At 43.2% G+C, this 17,017-nt stretch overlaps 1 protein-coding gene across 4 annotated transcripts in view; it reads left to right on the forward strand.

Moving 5' to 3' along the window:
- The first annotated feature begins 821 nt into the window (after nt 1-821).
- LOC144113912 (RAB11-binding protein RELCH homolog) overlaps nt 822-17,017 on the forward strand; it is a 122,076-nt gene continuing 105,880 nt past the window's right edge. For 2 of the 4 annotated variants that reach the window (XR_013310910.1, XM_077647298.1), the window contains exons 1-4: nt 822-1,201; nt 1,780-1,869; nt 5,321-5,392; nt 11,992-12,158. Coding sequence is in view for 2 of the 4 variants with exons in the window: in XM_077647298.1 (XP_077503424.1) it covers nt 886-1,201; nt 1,780-1,869; nt 5,321-5,392; nt 11,992-12,158 (645 nt within the window). In the remaining 2 variants the exon portion in view is untranslated. Of the gene's footprint in view, nt 1,202-1,779; nt 1,874-5,320; nt 5,393-11,991; nt 12,159-17,017 lie in introns of all 4 variants that reach the window. The other 2 variants (XR_013310911.1, XM_077647300.1) reach the window with 1 other exon arrangement.

Consider the following 17,017-nt stretch of genomic DNA (forward strand, 5'->3'; position numbering starts at 1 on the left):
GGCGCAGTATCTGTCTCATATATCTTTGGACACCTGAACCGCGCCGTAAGGGAAGAGATAAAGGAGGGAGTGAAAGAAGAAAATCTCAGTAACGCCACTCTCTGTTCATGTAAAAAAAATGACTGTCTCGCACCAAGTAGCTCATCGCCCCATGATGCTCTGAGCGCTTATGGTGGCTCAGGTTAACGCCCCTCCATGACGTTTTCTTCCGAAAGCGGTAGCGGCAATAGAGGGGCTTTAGCTCAGGTGCAGCGCCGCCAGCTTTCCCTCTAGTTAATAGTAAGAAACTCTATGGCAAGGGTGGATGAATTGCTCTTTCATGGCTCTTTCAGAAACTCGAATAGACGGTGGCGCCAAATTTCCCGCTTTGGCATTCGCAGAGAACAGAGCCAACGCTCGACTACTGATCCGGAGTTCCCGGGTTCGAACCCGACCGCGGCGGCTGCGTTTTTATGGAGGAAAAACGCTAAGGCGCCCGTGTGCTGTGCGATGTCAGTGCACGTTAAAGATCCCCAGGTGGTCGAAATTATGCCGGAGCCCTCCACTACGGCACCTATTCTTCCTTTCTTCTTTCACTCCCTCCTTTATCCCTTCCCTTACGGCGCGGTTCAGGTGTCCAAAGATATATGAGACAGATACTGCGTCATTTCCTTTCCCCAAAAAACCAATTATTATTATTATTCACAGCTCCGCCCGGAGAGGTGTCCCCAGTGGCGGTCGTGCGAACTAGTGGCGTTGCGGTCGAGTTTTGCCCTTGCTCCCTCGCCGCCGCTCTCTTGCCGCCGTAGAGCTACTACTACCAGCTTGCCGCGGCTTATGCCAACGTGCGGTGGAAGCTACTGCGGAAAATCTCTCCCGCGTCATTTGCCCGTCCCCCGTCGAAATATGCGTCGGCAGCTCTACAGTATGGCAGCAGGGTTAAAAAGCGGTGCAATGGAAGAAGATATATCGAAGTGCAGTTCAGCTTCCGAAACTCCGATTGTGCTTCCTGCGCCGTTTGAATTAGAAAGCGTGTATGATGTGACCATCGACAAAATCGCGTCAAAGCTTCTGAAAGACAATTTCATTCTGACTGCCCTGGAATTTCATGCCGAACTCCTGGAAAGCGGGCGGGAGTTGCCGAGGCTGAGAGACTATTTTTCCAACCCGGGCAACTTTGAGAAGCACAGCCACTCAACATTTGATGCTTCTCCAGTGCTGCGTGCGTATTGTTGAAACTACTCATTTTTGCCTCCCGGCTGCAGTCTTTGGTCAAGCGGCCTGTGGAAGGGCGTCGTATTCATTCCAGCTGTTGTTGGCGGGGAAGTGCTGTAAATACATGCGCGGCGTGCGTTGAGGGAGAAAAATGTTTTACTTGTTTTGCCCTTGCTGTCATGAGCCCAGTTACGGTCGCGTCACCGACTGTAGCTAAGCTCACCCAATCTCATGCTGCTCTACACCAAATTTTGCTTGTACTGTACTACGTAGTTCTGACATGATCCGCTGCGTTTCTCCTACAAACTGTAGCAGTGGATTATTTATTTTGGAAAATGGGGTAGGCACAATGTTTTCTCGGCTGTTTCCGTGCTGCCAGTAATTTGAGCGTCATAGCATTCTCACTTTCTGATAGATTTTGCCGCTGATAGGAACATTTGCTATATTGTGACGTGTGTAGTTTTATCTAAAGAATCGTATGCGTGGTATTAGTATGCCGTTTGTGCCTCGTGCCGAAACGTCAGTTTTCATTTTGTGCCGTGATTTGTGTCAACTTTTACCAATTAAAAAATGTTTGGTCCGCAGCGAGAACGTCAAGTGTCCAGACATTTGATTCCTTGGACTTTGCGAGGTATTCGGATGATGGAGAGAAACAGCTGGATGAAAGAGTTGCTGGTAGGTAAGCCATTATTTGTCGCACCGTGTAAATGTAATGTTTCCAGTGGTAGCGGTGGTCGAGCAATAATGTGCGTGCTGTTGGGTGAAAGTGAAGGAGTAGGAACATCAGGTTTTGGAATTTTCTTTCTGCTGAAGGCTGTTCACAGGGCATTAAGAGCATACTAACTGTGAAGATGGGCTGCAGTATGCTTTAAATAATTTATTACTGCAGTTTTTTTCCTTGAGTTTTTCCACAGGCAATGACATCAGCTTAGTACACAGAAGCTCCTCAAATCGCGTATGCTCTCAGAAAATTTATACATTCGCTGCTTCATCAACTCTTGTGAGCTTACGTGACTTGTGGCAGTTTTGTGTACAAGGCATTCTTCATTACCTTAGGAGAAAAACTGCACTGTGATGAATTAATTTAAGCACATTTGGGCATATCTTATTTAGTTTTGTCATTCCTAAGGCCTTATACATGGTTGTGAGCAAAAACAGGCAAGGCCTGAAAATGTAGTTTTTGTACTCCTTTAACACACAGATGAAATGCGTATTTAAGCTTTTATGTGATGAATAAACGCAAACAGGCAGGAGTGTTTCAGAGATGTGCTTTTTCACAATACCGGGCACATTTCTTTTCTTTTATGCTTGCAGCTGTATATGGGCCTTTTTGTGGGGTAAACAACATCAGCATTGCTGTTGCATATCTTAACCAGAAACACTTGCATTTGCCTGCTGACTAGTGAGAATGTTACCAGGTGGGTTTGTGGCTGTGGTGTTGCTCTGGCCAGGTAGGGGAGCTCTTGAGAATGTGCTGCATGTGGTCTTGTTATGCAGGTACACTTTTGAGGGTGGCTGATATCGTGGCAGCGCCAATGTTCTCGTCACTTATTCACCTCTCAGATATGGAGAAGTCGTGATTTTTTATTTTTGTAAAAAATCGCTCTGTTGTGAAAATTCCTGACATTTTTGTGGCCTTGGTAGCAGCAATTTATGGTGGTGACAACATTTTGTGGCCAGCTGCTCGCTTGTAAGCATGTAGCCACTTTTTGTTTGTGTACATTCCTGAAGTTTGTGCAGTGCTGTGCATTCTTGTGCGTTTTTCTTGTATCATTGAAACTTATGCCGAGTTTGCATTTTTTTTCTGAAACAGGTTCTTCACAAAGCAAGTGATTTTCGACTCCTCTCTTTTTATGGTTACCACCTCGTGTTCAACTTCTCAGTTCTGAATTTCCGTTTCTGTGCTGTAACTACTTTAAAGAGATCGATTACAGACTAAGACGTGTCATGAGGTTGTGGTAAAGGTGAAAAGATTTTGCTTTATATTAACAGCAATGGGCATGAAATATATGGCTGAACAAGGAATTCTCTTTTTAATTTGGGGAGGCAAAATGCTAGAGGTCCATGTACTCTGCAGTGTTGGTGCACGTTAAAGAACCCCAGGTGCTCGAAATTTTCGGCATCCAGCAAATTTTCGGCACTACAGTGTCCCTCATTGCCTGAGTCGCTTTGGGACGTTAACCTCCATAAACCTAAACCTCTTTTTAATTTGGCGTAGGAATATTGCATAAACAAGATGAAGAATTTTCGTTCAGTATTACTTTTGTACTGTCAGTGTATGTATCTGATACGACCACATAACCATACTGTAATGTATGGTTATGATCATGGTAAACATACCCGTGCTGTTAAATGCATTGTTTTTTTCTCTCACAAAAAATGTTTTATATTTTATTGGCATTTGTGTCCTCTTTAGAGTGTCTTCTTGCCTGAAGAAAATTTGTTAAAAAGAGGGGCATCGACAAAGGCAAACGCAGGGCAGTGGCACCCCTCATGACATGGTGGCATGCACCTGTGCTTTTGTATGCATGTATGCAAAGGAGTGCTGAAGCATGTATTTATTAGCACAGAAGTAATGCAACAGCCCTGAAAGCATGTGTAGATACAGTTGCATTGTTCAGTGCATGATTACCGTATTTATACAATTGTAAGTCTACCTATTTTTAAAATTTGATAATGCGAAGGGGGGGTCGACTTATAATCAGGACCAAAGCATGGCACCATCAATAAAGGCGAGACAATTGAGATATCAGGGATGCTATGGCATGGTTGCAATTTTATGTTTGCTCTACGGCTCTACCCAGTAGCTCTTGGCTATTCTGCGCGCTCGTTCGTAACAGGTTTCAGTTCTTTTCTTTACTTTTAATTGCACTCTCGGCGCTCATAGGAGTGTCGGTAGCTGATGGAAGAGCAAACGCCGCTCAAGCATAGTTTCTCTTGGCTCTGTTTGACGCATTTGACTTGACGACTGGCCACGTTTTACCAGATTTTTTTTTACTGTCATGCTTCGTTAGTCGTCATTAGTGCTCCGGGTCCTGTAAGCATTCGGCGCTCGTTCATGCCTACATTCAAGTTGGCTCTCATTCTTGCTGCCAAAGAAATGAACTGCGCGCCAGGCCGTAAGTTCAACGTTTCGGGATGGGTGTGCAGGTGTGGTGGCTGCAGCGAGGCAAAATTTTCAGCTGTTCAAAATTTACACCATGTCGTGGTACTGTTGTTTGTGAGTGCGGGATTTCGCTGGATGATGACGTTAGAACTAGACCTCTTTAATCTTATATCAAAGAGTTCTGGTTAGAACGACATGCTGTGGGGCCGGAGCAGTGATGACGATGGCAGCACTAGTGAGATGATGATGGTGCAAGTGTGGGGGAGTAGTCAATGACAAAAATGCATTACATTTTCGTTGTTTTTTTCCTGACATGGGATATTGGGGGGGGTCGACTGGCACTCGAGTCGACTTACAGTCGTGTAAATACGTTAATTTCTTGCAGCTGGCTCCACATTTGTTGTCAGTTCCTTAATTTAGCTGATACTTGTCTCCCATCACTCTCACTTATCATTGTTTCCAGCTTTGGGGTAAACAAAAATAATTGCTTCCACGTAAAAAAGTACCAGAAAATTCTTTACAGCATTTCCAATTCGACTACTGCCGAATCAGGCATTTTGGATATCAAGCTGTTCATTGTGCCAAAAAAAATTGGAGTCCTTAAAAGTCAACTTTTAGTCCTTTAACCTGTTGTTTGATTTTGCCATGCCCTCTTCTGCGATGTCCTGGACTTGCTAGGCCTAATGATGGCTAAGAATGTAGTTATGTACGTTTATCTGTATGTGGCAATGCTTGTTGGCTGATTTTTTTCTCAAAGGCTTGAGTAATAACGCCTAGTTGTAACATTAAGTTTTATTATTATAGCGTAGTATTTAGGCTGCGTGTTATGGTATCCGCTAATAGCTTGAGGTGCTGGGTTGCAAGGGGAGCTAAGTGTGCTTGCATATAGGGCTACTTTTATTTTTTGTTTTTTATTTTACTGCGAAATATTGGTAGGTCAGAGATGTGGTATGTATCCAATTTCATGTTTGCATTTGTTGCTGTATTTAAAGATTTTACTCATTTTTTTCGTTATGTCAGTCTTGGAATTCGAACTTCGGAAAGCACGAGAAACCATCAAAAACCTGAGAGCAAATTTGACAGTTGTCACAGGTGTGTATGTCCTTACTTGCCTTTTCAACTATCATTACATTGGCATCATCGAGACTGTAAATTTTTTTGGTGTAGTGCTGTTATAAGTGCAGAAATAATTGCATGATGCGAGGTGACACAAAAGAAGTTCGTTTGATATTGTAGCCTATGGTAACCAGTGATGACAAGCTTGATTCAGTGGTGGATCCAAGTGGAGGGGGGGATCTGCCCACCCTTTGTTCTTGGTGCCTTGCTAGTGCGCTGAGGCAATGAACAAACCCCACCCGCCGGAAAGTGGGTGAAAAAAGCTTTCCACCCCCCCAACGTGACATCACACAACCTTGGAACTGGTGAAATTTTCTTCGCGTGTTGTCAGGCCGATAGGGTGTATTCAGAGACATTTGTTTCTCTTGCATTTCTTGCTGACAACGACAGAGGGGACTGCCGTGACAGACAACTTTCAAAGGGCAAGCCGGCGTCTCGAGATGACCGGAACAGATGATTCCATGCCAGCAAGAGAGGAAGGCGGCCGTTCCGTCTCTCTCCGTTAGTTATGTGGAGGCGCTGTCTCTATGGCTCTTTCGTTTGTTTGGTTGTTTTTTTTTTTGTTTGGCTCTTTCACAAAATTCTGCTGCGACGCCGCTCAAAGGAAGCTAAGGGTCATTGCTTGTATGTTTCACAGCTGTTGTACCCGTTTTGTTCAGGAGTGGTCGGAAGCTTGCTGCTGTGGCAACGCATTTCTCTTTATTAGTGTCAGAGTGTTCCTTGTTTCTGTGTATGAATGTCAAAAGATGCCGCTAAATGGCTTCGGATTACGTCAGAGCTTCTGAGCTTGCTTCGGAATAGCTTGTCCGTGAATCTGCGTAATCACGGGGACAGCTGGGAAGACTAAACATTATGGGAGCTGAGAAAACAAAAATGTTTTCGCAAGGCCCAAGCGCGTGTCTGCACAGAAAAGGTAATAACAGGGACTCAAAAAATGAGAGAAGAAATAGAAGTGCCATAGCGGTTGGGAAAAATTGTTTTCCTATCTTATATCATCAGTTGGCTGACTTCTAAACTCCGTCAGAACCGAACTAATTGGTTATTGGGTGCAAGTATCTAGTTAGGGTGGAGACAGTCGGCTTTGGCGGGCTAAGCGGCTGATTTTTTCACGCCTCCATATGAGTGACGTTTGCATTATTTTCTTGTGTGTTTTTTTCTCCATTGTCAGCAAGCATCTAATCTTTCGTTCGGAGTTGTCTTCGAGTGACGAGACTCATCACCTGGAACATGAAAGGTGTCACCACATCCTATCATCAATCTTCTCTTAACAATATCCAGAAGAAAAGTCCGTTGCATTCTGTACCAACTATTTCTTTCACTTCGGCATCAGAGTGAGCTCTCCGTTGCAGCACTAATTCGTAGTAAAATTCTAGCACACATTTTTGAGCAGTCTGTATCTACCGGCACGGTCCCTAAAGACTGGCAAGTGGGCAAGATCGTTTCAGTCTCCAAGAAAGGCCCAGCTAACAAATATCGTGCCATATTTCTCACGAGCGTGTGTTCAGAAATCATGGAGCATGTTATTTACTCTCATGTCATAAACTTCCTAGTACCCATCAGGTTTTTACACCCTAATCAGCAAGGTTCTCAGAAAGGCCTGTCCTGCAACACACAACTGGCACTGTTTCTAAACGACATTAGTTTCAACTTATACTTAAATGTTCCTGTTGAGGCACTTTTTTAGATTTCGAAAAAAGCTTTTGATAAGGTTTTCCACAAGCGACTCTTACTAATAACTTTCGACATTAAACCGAAACACTTCTGTACTTAATTGGATCGAAGATTTTCTGACCGCCCACCTGTAGTTTGTTTATGCTAACGATTGCTCTTCCAGTTTTGCCCCAGTCGTCTCCAGTTTACCACAAGATACCGTACTAGGCCCTCTTCTTTTTCTTATATATATATATATTAATGACCTACCCAAATGCATATCTTCTAATGCCCGTCTTTTTACCGACGATTGCATTCTTTACTGTCCCATATATAGCCCTACTTACAATTTATCTCTTCGGAACGATCTGGGAAAAGTCGAGGAATGGTATCGAAATTGGCTACTGACTCGCAATGTTAACAAAACAGCTCTGATTACCTGCCACAGACGTCAATATTATCCTCCCCATAACTACTTACTGAATGGGACCGTTATCTCTTCAGTCTCTGCTTTGATCTATTTAGGCGTTCACATTTCCAGTGATCTCAGATGGTTTTCTCACATTAAAAATGTTACTAACAATGCTAACCGCACTCTTGGCTTCCTTCGACGTAACCTAATTCATGCGCCTCCCTACGTAAAACAAGTAGCATGCGTAACCCTTGTAAGGCCCAAACTGGAGTACGCATGCGCTTTATGGGACCCGCATCACCATAACCTAATAGCTTCATTCAAAACCGTGCTGCCAGATTTACCTTTTTGGCTTACTCCCGCGATACAGGCATCACTAACCTAAAAGTTAAAGCCGGTCTTTCAAGTCTACAAGCACGCCGAAAAATATCTAGATTCTGCCTGTTTCACAAATTCTATCATGCCTTATCACCTAGCAATACAGCCATCATGCCAATTCATCGGACCTCCAGCCGCATTACCCCTGCCAATGCCGTTTATCCGCCGTATGCCCGAACAATGACCGATCTCAGCTCTTTTTTTTGTAGATACTGCTATCGACTGGAATGATCTTCCCTCAGACTTCATACTTCACTCTAACCCCAGCCACTTCAGAACTGCCATGGAACAACTTTTCTGTTAATTCATGTTAACCCACCCCTTATGTAAAACCCCACACCCATGGGGTCTTTGACGTATTGGAAATAAATAAATTAATAAATATAGTTGTAACAGCTCATCATGCTCAAATTCTACAGATCCTAAGTATTGAGCCGCCGCAGTGGTTCTGTGGTTATGGCGCTCATCTGCTCATCTGCGCTCATTTTCTTGTTTTTTTTTTTCTTCAAATAGAGTGCAACTCGCGAAAAAGTTTTACACCTCATAGTTTGGGCAAAATATCCAATAAGTGTTGGTTGTTTCTGCCCTCAATATCCATTTGTTAGACATGAACATGGCAAGCTGGCATTCATACTTCCTCAAGTACATTTATTTCTTAATACTTGCCACAGGGTGTCCATTCTGCATAGCATCGTGCTATTCGATTTCAGTATACTCTTCAAGCCATGTTGCAGGCATGGCCTTCATAACACCAGTTGTTACCTTTTCGTCGACTGCATTTTATTCTTGTCCCAGAGCCTGTTTTATGTGCGCTGCATACCCCAGCGTGAAATTGACCCCTGTGGAAGAGCGGAGCATTATCTGCGGCCTGTAGCCACTCCTGCTCCGCAAAAATTTAGTGCCTGCACAATATTCGTAAACTGGGAGTTCAGCTGCATTCGTGAAATATTGAGGTTACAAATGGTACTGCTTTGCGGTTTCTCACATTGCAAAACATTATTCGATACGATCACTCCTGGATGGCTTTGGCCTCATCCCTCTGCTTGTACTGATTGATGTCTTCACCTATAACACTCTGCAAACTCAACCTCCAATACATCTGTTCATAGGTGCCATGCAGTGCACTTTTCTACTGTGTACACACATCTGCTTTGTGCTTTTTTATGTCGCTCCTTGATGCGATGAGGGCACCTTTGGCAGCTGGCTCGCTCATTCCCTTTGACGGCGGCAGGGCGCTTTGGGGAAGAAGCAAGCGGTCTGGTCAGCAAGAAGCTACTCCTCCCTCTTTAGTAGTCAGTGGTTCCCCCCCCTCTTTCATGGTCACTGCACCCCCACGACACGAACACGAACATCTTCGATGCAAGCCTGTCTGGTTGGGTTTGAAGTTAAGACTGTGAAATCCTCCAAAGCGGAGAGAAAAACGAAGAAGCCACTGCGTTTGCCGATCTGCAGAAGAATGGCTACACACGTGGCTTTATTCAATGCATTTCCCGCCGTCGGGCCCTGGGGACAGGGAGGCCAGTCATCACTGAAGCAATGAATTATGGTTGCATTGTGCTTTCATACGTGAGGAACGCCAGCAAGGTGCTGACACGCATTCTATGAAAACACGACATCTTAATGCTTCACAAACCAGTTTCAACAACCAGCCGCTTTCTACCATGGCCCAAAGTCTGCGCCCCCAAAGAAGAACAGTTGGGCTTTGTCTACAAAATTGCGTGCTCTGAGTGCCTGGCTGTGGCTTCATGCATCGGCGAGGCAAAAAAACCTCAGTCAGAGAATCTGGAAACACAAAAATGACGTCCGTTTAATCAACTCTGAAAGCAACCCCCTCGGTGAGCAACACTGCGAGCGCTCCAATCACAAAATATCCTTCAAAGAAGTTAGCGTGTTGGCCGTGGAACATAATCTGTTCAAAAGGAGTCGTGTCGAGTCGTAGCACATTCAGCTCACAAAGGCGATGGTAAACAGGACTCCAGGAATGCTCCCCTCCACATATGTTAATGGCCTTTGCCATGTGATAATAAAAGGAAAGATAAGGCCACTTCCTGCGGCTGCTTGCTCGCCTCTCAGTCATCCCTTAAGAAGGGACCGAACTGGTCCCGAAACGTTGTTGTGATAAAAATAAATGATTGGTTGTTGTGTGTATTTCTCAACTCTGCGGCTCTGGAAATAAGTGCGAAAACACTCAAACAGGTATGATGGCGGTGCTTCTTCTGCGAGACCATGCTAACCACGCGTGGCAGGGGCAAAATTACAAGACTGCCCTGTCGCGAGGCGAAGGAGGCTTTGTCCTAGCTCACAGTGCTAGACTTCCTGCATGTGGCGCTGTCTGAGAATTACCTGAGACAATCCTGAGGGCTGTGTATAGACCCTGGCACTTGGTTTCCTTTTGGAGCTTGAGCAACACATGTTATTTCCACTAAGTTTGTCGATGGGACGAAATTTCAGAGCAGTGGAGACAAAGCTGAAGGTTGGGGAGGATGACCGAGCATGTATGCGGGGGTGTGGCAGGCACAGAAGAACTGTGGTGATGGGAAAGGCAGTTTGTCCGATCGTGATTTCGCCCAGTGGTCTTGGGGTGAGAACCCCACATCAGTCCTGAGACCAGCATTGAGGATGACAGAGTGAGGGTGCCTTTGGCTGGACTGTTACTCTATATGTTGTACTGTGTGAATCTTCCTTTACTTAACTGAAAAAAATAAATACAACTAGAGCTGGCAAAATGTTGCAGTATGTTTTATGGAAACTTATCTGTTAAATTTTATTAAGTTAGTGACATAATTTACAGGTAAAAATATAATGCTGCGTAAGCTCTAAAAAAACACAGAATACGTAGTTAAGACGGCAATTAAAAATATTTTGGCATTTTGATATTCTGTTTAGGTATCGTTCTTAGCTTTATATGAATACTCATGCGCATTAAATATGTTGCATAATACTGACAGGATACGTATTTGCGCATGGCTTTCTTGATGAAAGTCGACCGCGTAAATAGCAACTAAATCAAAAACAAATATTAAAGGGGCTCTGAAATGCCTTCCGAGGAGAGCACATTAACTCACTTAATCACTGCACTGTGTTGCCATGAAATCCAGAGCTAAATAATACTCTTCTACACGCAGCAGACGACCCAAAATCACGCGCCAAAGATGGCGAGCCCTTCCCGGAGACTTTTTCATGTTCGCGCCCTCCTCCGTCCCCCGCATCTGCGTAGACGTGGTTAGAGGTGGCCATTGGTTAGATTCTTTCAGACGCCAGGCAGCTACCGTGACCGCGGCCAATAAGCCGCTTAGCTCCGGCGGGTCGGGAAGCTCCCCTCCCAGAGGGGGGTCGGCGAAGGAGCGCCTACCTTCCAGCGTGCAAAAAGTGACGAGAGGAGAGGGAAAGGTGCGAAGACGCTGAAATTCAAATTTTAACTACAGATAACTCAGCTTCTACAAAGCGCATTTAAAAAATTCTTGCTGGACACTATTCGTGAAGCGGCGTGCTTCAGTATCCCAGGCATGCCACAATTTTATTAGAGCCCCCTTCACAGCCCCTTTAATGCCACAGTGGCTCAGTGGTTAGGGTGCCCGGCTACAGAGCTGAAGTACCCTGGTTCAAACCCGACCGCGGTGGCCGCTTTTCGATGCAGGTGAAATGCAAAGGCGCCCGTGTGCTGTGCGATGTCAATGCATCTTAAGATCCCCAGGTGGTCGAAATTATTCTGGAGACCTCCACTATGGAATCTCTTTCTCCCTTTCTTCTTTCACGCCCTCCTTTATCCTTTCCTTATGGCATGGTTCGGGTGTCCACTAAGATATGTGAGACAGTTACTGCGCCATTTCCTTTCATGAAAAGAAAGTTTTAATTTTTAACTAAATAATAAGGGCGTCGCACTTAAGAACAAAGCATAATGGTTTGGCTGACATGTAAACTGTGCACCCCCCTCAGCCCTACTCGAAGAAGCAGCCCCCCACAAAGTGGGCACCTGGATCTGCCTCTGGCTCAATTCATTTTTAAATGTAGTTTATCGTAATTGTAGGTTGTTGTATACATACCACTTCATTTCAAATGTTCTTTCCTGGCATTAAAGTTATTGATTCTGCTTTTTGCATTGTGTGCTTTTTTTTTCTGTCCTTACGTGGTGCAGAGTCTGATCCAAATACTCCTGACAATGGAAGTGAGCACACAACTGTTTTGGAAGACCCTTTACGCCCTCATGAGCGGCGGGCTGTCAATTTTCTTCTGAATGAGTACCTGCTGAAGCATGATTACAAGTTGACATCTATCACTTTTTCTGATGAGAATGAACTCCAGGTATTTGTTTCATAATATTTTTATGCTAGTTTTTTTATCCATGATGATAAGCTTTAGTCAGATGGTAAGGGAAAGTAACACATTATGAAAACTTCATTGTCAGCTCTGCTGGAGTACTTTGACAAGGTAAGTGTGTTTTCAAAAATACATCCTGATATCAAGCTTACACCAGCGTGCATGCACTCGCGTGACAGCTAAATACAGGCTGAATGTGTCCGTTTAATGTGTAGAAAGCCAACAGTCATTGAAACCAAGAAAAGCAAAAGGTAGAGCTCTGTATGTTACATAAAGAGTTCGTGGGTTTGGATCCATGTGGCAGCGTGTGATTTTTGAAGCGAAAAGCTTCACTACGCTAGTCAACACCGTGCTTTGCGCGAGCCGGCGTATGTCGGAGCACGAGTGACGTCATGCATGGCGCAGGCGGCGGCTGGTGAGTTACGCGCATGCGCGAAAATGAGTGACGTTGCACGCCGCGCAGGTGGTCGCTCCTCGCCGCTGCCGCCGCCGTTGCCTGACCTTTCAGCGCAGCCGCGCGCTACTGCACATGTGTGTCATGTGCATGCGCAAGGAAGCTATATAATGCGCTTGCCAGAGAATAGGCGTGCGCACTCGACATGGAAGGGAAGGAGAGTGCGGCTGCTGCTGGACTACGCAAAAAAGCTGCGAAACTAATTTCTTCCGATCCAGAAGTACTCGCTTGGGAGTTGAGTGCACAACAGCGAAACCATAGAGACAGCCGCTTGCTACTACTCGGATCACCGGGCTGTCTTTATGGCTGTAGAGAAACTGCAAGACAATGTGTCCAACAATAATAAATAAAGAAGTTTAATACTGTCGCTTCTGTGTTTAACTCGTAAACATATGCCATTGAGTAACCAAGTCTACGCCTATAGATAAACAATGTATACAATGCCAGCTAAGCTACGAAGCATAACCATGACGTCAAACCAAGCATAACTGAAGCTTTTCGCTTGTATATCCAGGCTTAACCAGAGCTAAGCCACTGCCGAATTTTTTTTGCTACTTTCAAATCAGTTGTCTTTCAGGTGAAAAATGATCACGCAATGGCTAATGATTGCCTGTGATTTTCACCACAATATAAAATGGAAACATTCCTCTGTACTTTCCTTGGTTTCGATAGCTGTTGGCATTATTTACATGTATGTCATAATGAGCTTCTCACCTTTCTACCCTTGTCAGCTCAGTTTATTTTGAAAGGAACTGGCTGCAGTATGGTATAGACAAGGATGTGAGTTTTTGTTGAATGAGAGAATTACTGCTAGTGATGTTTTTCGTGGCAGTGAGGTGAGCACAGTAGTAGCATATGACCGACTTTTGTACGTGCTAAATGTTTTACAGCCAGCCATAGCAGCACTGTTGTCAGGTGCCACTATGCCACCAGAGTGCTTTGTGCTCAAATGTTTTCACAACTTTTTGAGTCCATTTTTGTACCATTCATGCATCAGAACAACCACTTACAACCTCGTCAGACCCCGCTTGCATTATAATGTACATTTGTCTTTTATGGAGTTCTTAAAAAGTGCACTACTTCCGTAGCCTAAGTACCTTTGAAAGTTACTCACCGTGCTCTCACTTCGTTAGCTTTTCAACAAATTTGAAATGTTAGGCTTGCTCTGAGTAGCCTCCAAAGTTGGTTCATTTGTCTAAACTAGATTTCAGCTCCTAGCAACCAAACATCTCCCAAGTCTCTTAATTTTTCATGAAATTTCTTGTAATTTTGATTTAAACGCGCACTCAGTCATGCCTCTATTTAACTAAATATACGCCATAAAACGTTATTGCTAGCTTATGTAGGCCCAAAAGCCCGTAGCAAAGAGCATGGAGAAAACGCTTAATGGAAGAACTGTTAGACCTATAGCTGCCAGATCTTATGTGTACATTCATGGGACCGCAGCGGCTTGAGACATCTACTTGGATTAACGCTGACAAGACAAACTTTTGCATGGGTCTGATGAGAATAAAGCTTATTCTGCCATCGGCAGGTAGGTGCAGGACCAGCTACAGGATAAAGATTACTATAATGGGAATAGCAGCTGCTACTCTCGCACATAATACAGATTTTCTGAAAATCATAACATCTGTTCTGGCAGTTGTTGCACCACTTTATTTATAAGGTCTTTTGTCTTTCAATAAAACCATATTTTTTTGCTGGTTTGTGCATTCAGACCAAGTGGTATAAAAATTGGAATTAATCTCATCTTTACCTGAAAACTTCCTTTCCGAAAAATATTCTGCTCTAGACAGATGAACTGAGGCACCATATTGAGACCAACAGCTACCCTAAGCCTCATGAGAAAAGTCTACAGTTAATTATTTGTAATCAGCGGTAACCCTCTTTAACTCTTTTGTAGCCCTTGTTACTAAAGGCAGGGCTTAACTTGCACACTGGCATTGTATTACTTTACTTTTACTAAACATGCATGTGTTGCTAATGTTACTTTAAGGTGTTGGCATCATAAATGGCATCTGTAACACCCAAAAGATTTTTTTTTATGGGGAAGGTGCATTCAGGTCCCAACAGGTTTAAAATGGTAATAATGAAGTAATTACTCATTGGCATCCACTGAAGTGCAGCCATACAGCTACAAAGAAAAACTAAACAGCTTTCACAGAAACTTCGTGGTTCAAAAAAAGTTTGTCCTGGTCCGGTGTTCGAACCCAGGACCACCGCTTTACTGGAGCACTACCAACTGAGCTAATCGTGATGGCTAGCATATGGTAGGGCGAGAGTGTATTGATCAATAACTGTTTCCACTTTGAGTTATTGATCAATTGATCGATTGATTATTGTTTGGCATTACTTTTTTGTAATTATCATTATTGTGTTATTGTTTTGTCATTAAAATCCTTTACATCCTGCCACAAAATGACTCCTAATGGTTACTTCTCTTCACTGTATGGATTGCCTGAAAAAGATAAGAATTGTGCGCACGAAACTAACAGCGTCGGTAACCAGCCACTTAAGAAGGTCAGATTGTCATCTGCCGTTTTCTTTGGCGTTCACTTGCTGCTGGGTGAGAGGCAAGCCACTAGGTTGTCATTCTTCACCAGCCGAGAAAGGTCACCTGAACTTCCTGTTAAAAATAACCATTGCATTCACTTTTCCGTAGAAATTGGTAGGTGTTTTCTGTCATTGAAATAGGCATGATTTTTGTGGGGTTGAAGCAACAGTTTGAATAAACCAAGAGTTCAAATTAGTAAGATTATATTGTTTTTTTTAACAAACATATACTGTACAGGAGCAAATCTGGTGTGATATGATGGCACTGCATATTTTGCTTATTGATTTGCAATGCTTAAAATGCTACAGATTTGGTAGCAAATAATTTTGAGTTAAATTTTCTTTAAAAAACTGAATTTAAAAGACTGTGCTCTAAACCATTGCACATGTTCATGTTCTCTTTTGTAGCATATGCCTTTTGCTAGTGTTAGAGCACTTATCAATGTGAAAGCATTATATGGTTATGTTGCGTCAGCAAAAAGTGTCCTTAAATTTTGTCCACACGATGGTGTCGTTCTGTGGAGATAAATGTGCAAAAGTTTGATTCTGTTAGGTAGTATGTGAGTAGATCTTGAAATGGGAAAAATTTGTTTGATGAATTGTAATTAGTTAATTTTAATTAATGAAAATAAATGCTGTGCTTGAAGCAGGTTTTGTGTTGCTGATTCGATGAAAAACGATGTAAATGTGTGAGAAGGCTTACTTAATATAAAAAATAAATTAATAAATAAAAATGAACAATGGAGGGAGAAAGAGAGAAAAGGGAAAGGCTTTCGCATTTCTGCTCTTTAAGAGACTTAAGTGCAATCCGGTAATTTTTTATTAGTTTCATGTCACTGGGCAGTGAAGCAGTTCTAATCTACTGAGCATCATACATTTTTCAAGCATTTTCGCTATGCTTTCGTGCTTTATGTGCTGCACAGGATGTTCTAAGCTGAAAAGGATGTGTAATAAATGTAGAAAAGTAAGGCTGCTGTGGTTCCTCATGTGCCTTGTCAAATAAACACTTTTTTCAGTTATCATGCCAAAAATAAGGACACGCTTATTCTATAATGTCACCGCATAACACGCCTTCAATAGAAATGCTATTTTCTTCCAATGCAGCTAAAGTGGATGGTATGCTGATGCATTTTTCATTGCCTTGGGGATTATAGTGCACTTCAAAAATTCTGTGTGAGGTTTGATTTCTGTACTGCCTAATGATTTGGCATTCCTTGAACTTAGGAGAGCTACTGCACTTGCCATTGTGGGCTGCCAAACGGCTGCCAACACCACCATTTAAAGATTGCACGTGTACTGGGAGGCTATTACTGGTACATTGACCTGTTTAGCCAGTGTAATTCTGCCTTATAGAAGCTGTATGACATTCCGTTTTTTTATGTATTAGCTGTGCAGAACTCATAAAAAATGCAATTTCGCATTTAATGGTTTGTGAAAGGCAAATGAGAATTCAAAACTGCAAGTGATGAAGCAGTATGAAAAGCTTGTTAAGGGCTCACTTATTGGTATTATGTGTTACCATTTAGCTTAAATTAACAGCATTTGACAAAGAGAACTTTTAAACATTTCTGTGCAAAGTCAAGTGCAGGAAATGTTTTTCAATGTGTGTGAAATGCAAGAATGCCGTTCCATTAAGATATTAGCTTGTATTGAAGGATCCTATGTGGCTAAAATTGAATAAAGCCCTTCCCTGTGGTTTTCCGCTTAGTTCAGGTGTAGCTTGCTTCATATAATTACTTATAACCCCCTTTTAGCTCAGTCTTAAGCCTTAGCATTTTCTAATGTAATAGGACACACATTTCGGGGCTTGTATGTCTCACTGCCCTGTAAACAGTTG

This window comes from Amblyomma americanum, chromosome 1 (assembly GCF_052857255.1).
Source record: "Amblyomma americanum isolate KBUSLIRL-KWMA chromosome 1, ASM5285725v1, whole genome shotgun sequence".
NCBI lineage: Eukaryota > Metazoa > Arthropoda > Arachnida > Ixodida > Ixodidae > Amblyomma > Amblyomma americanum.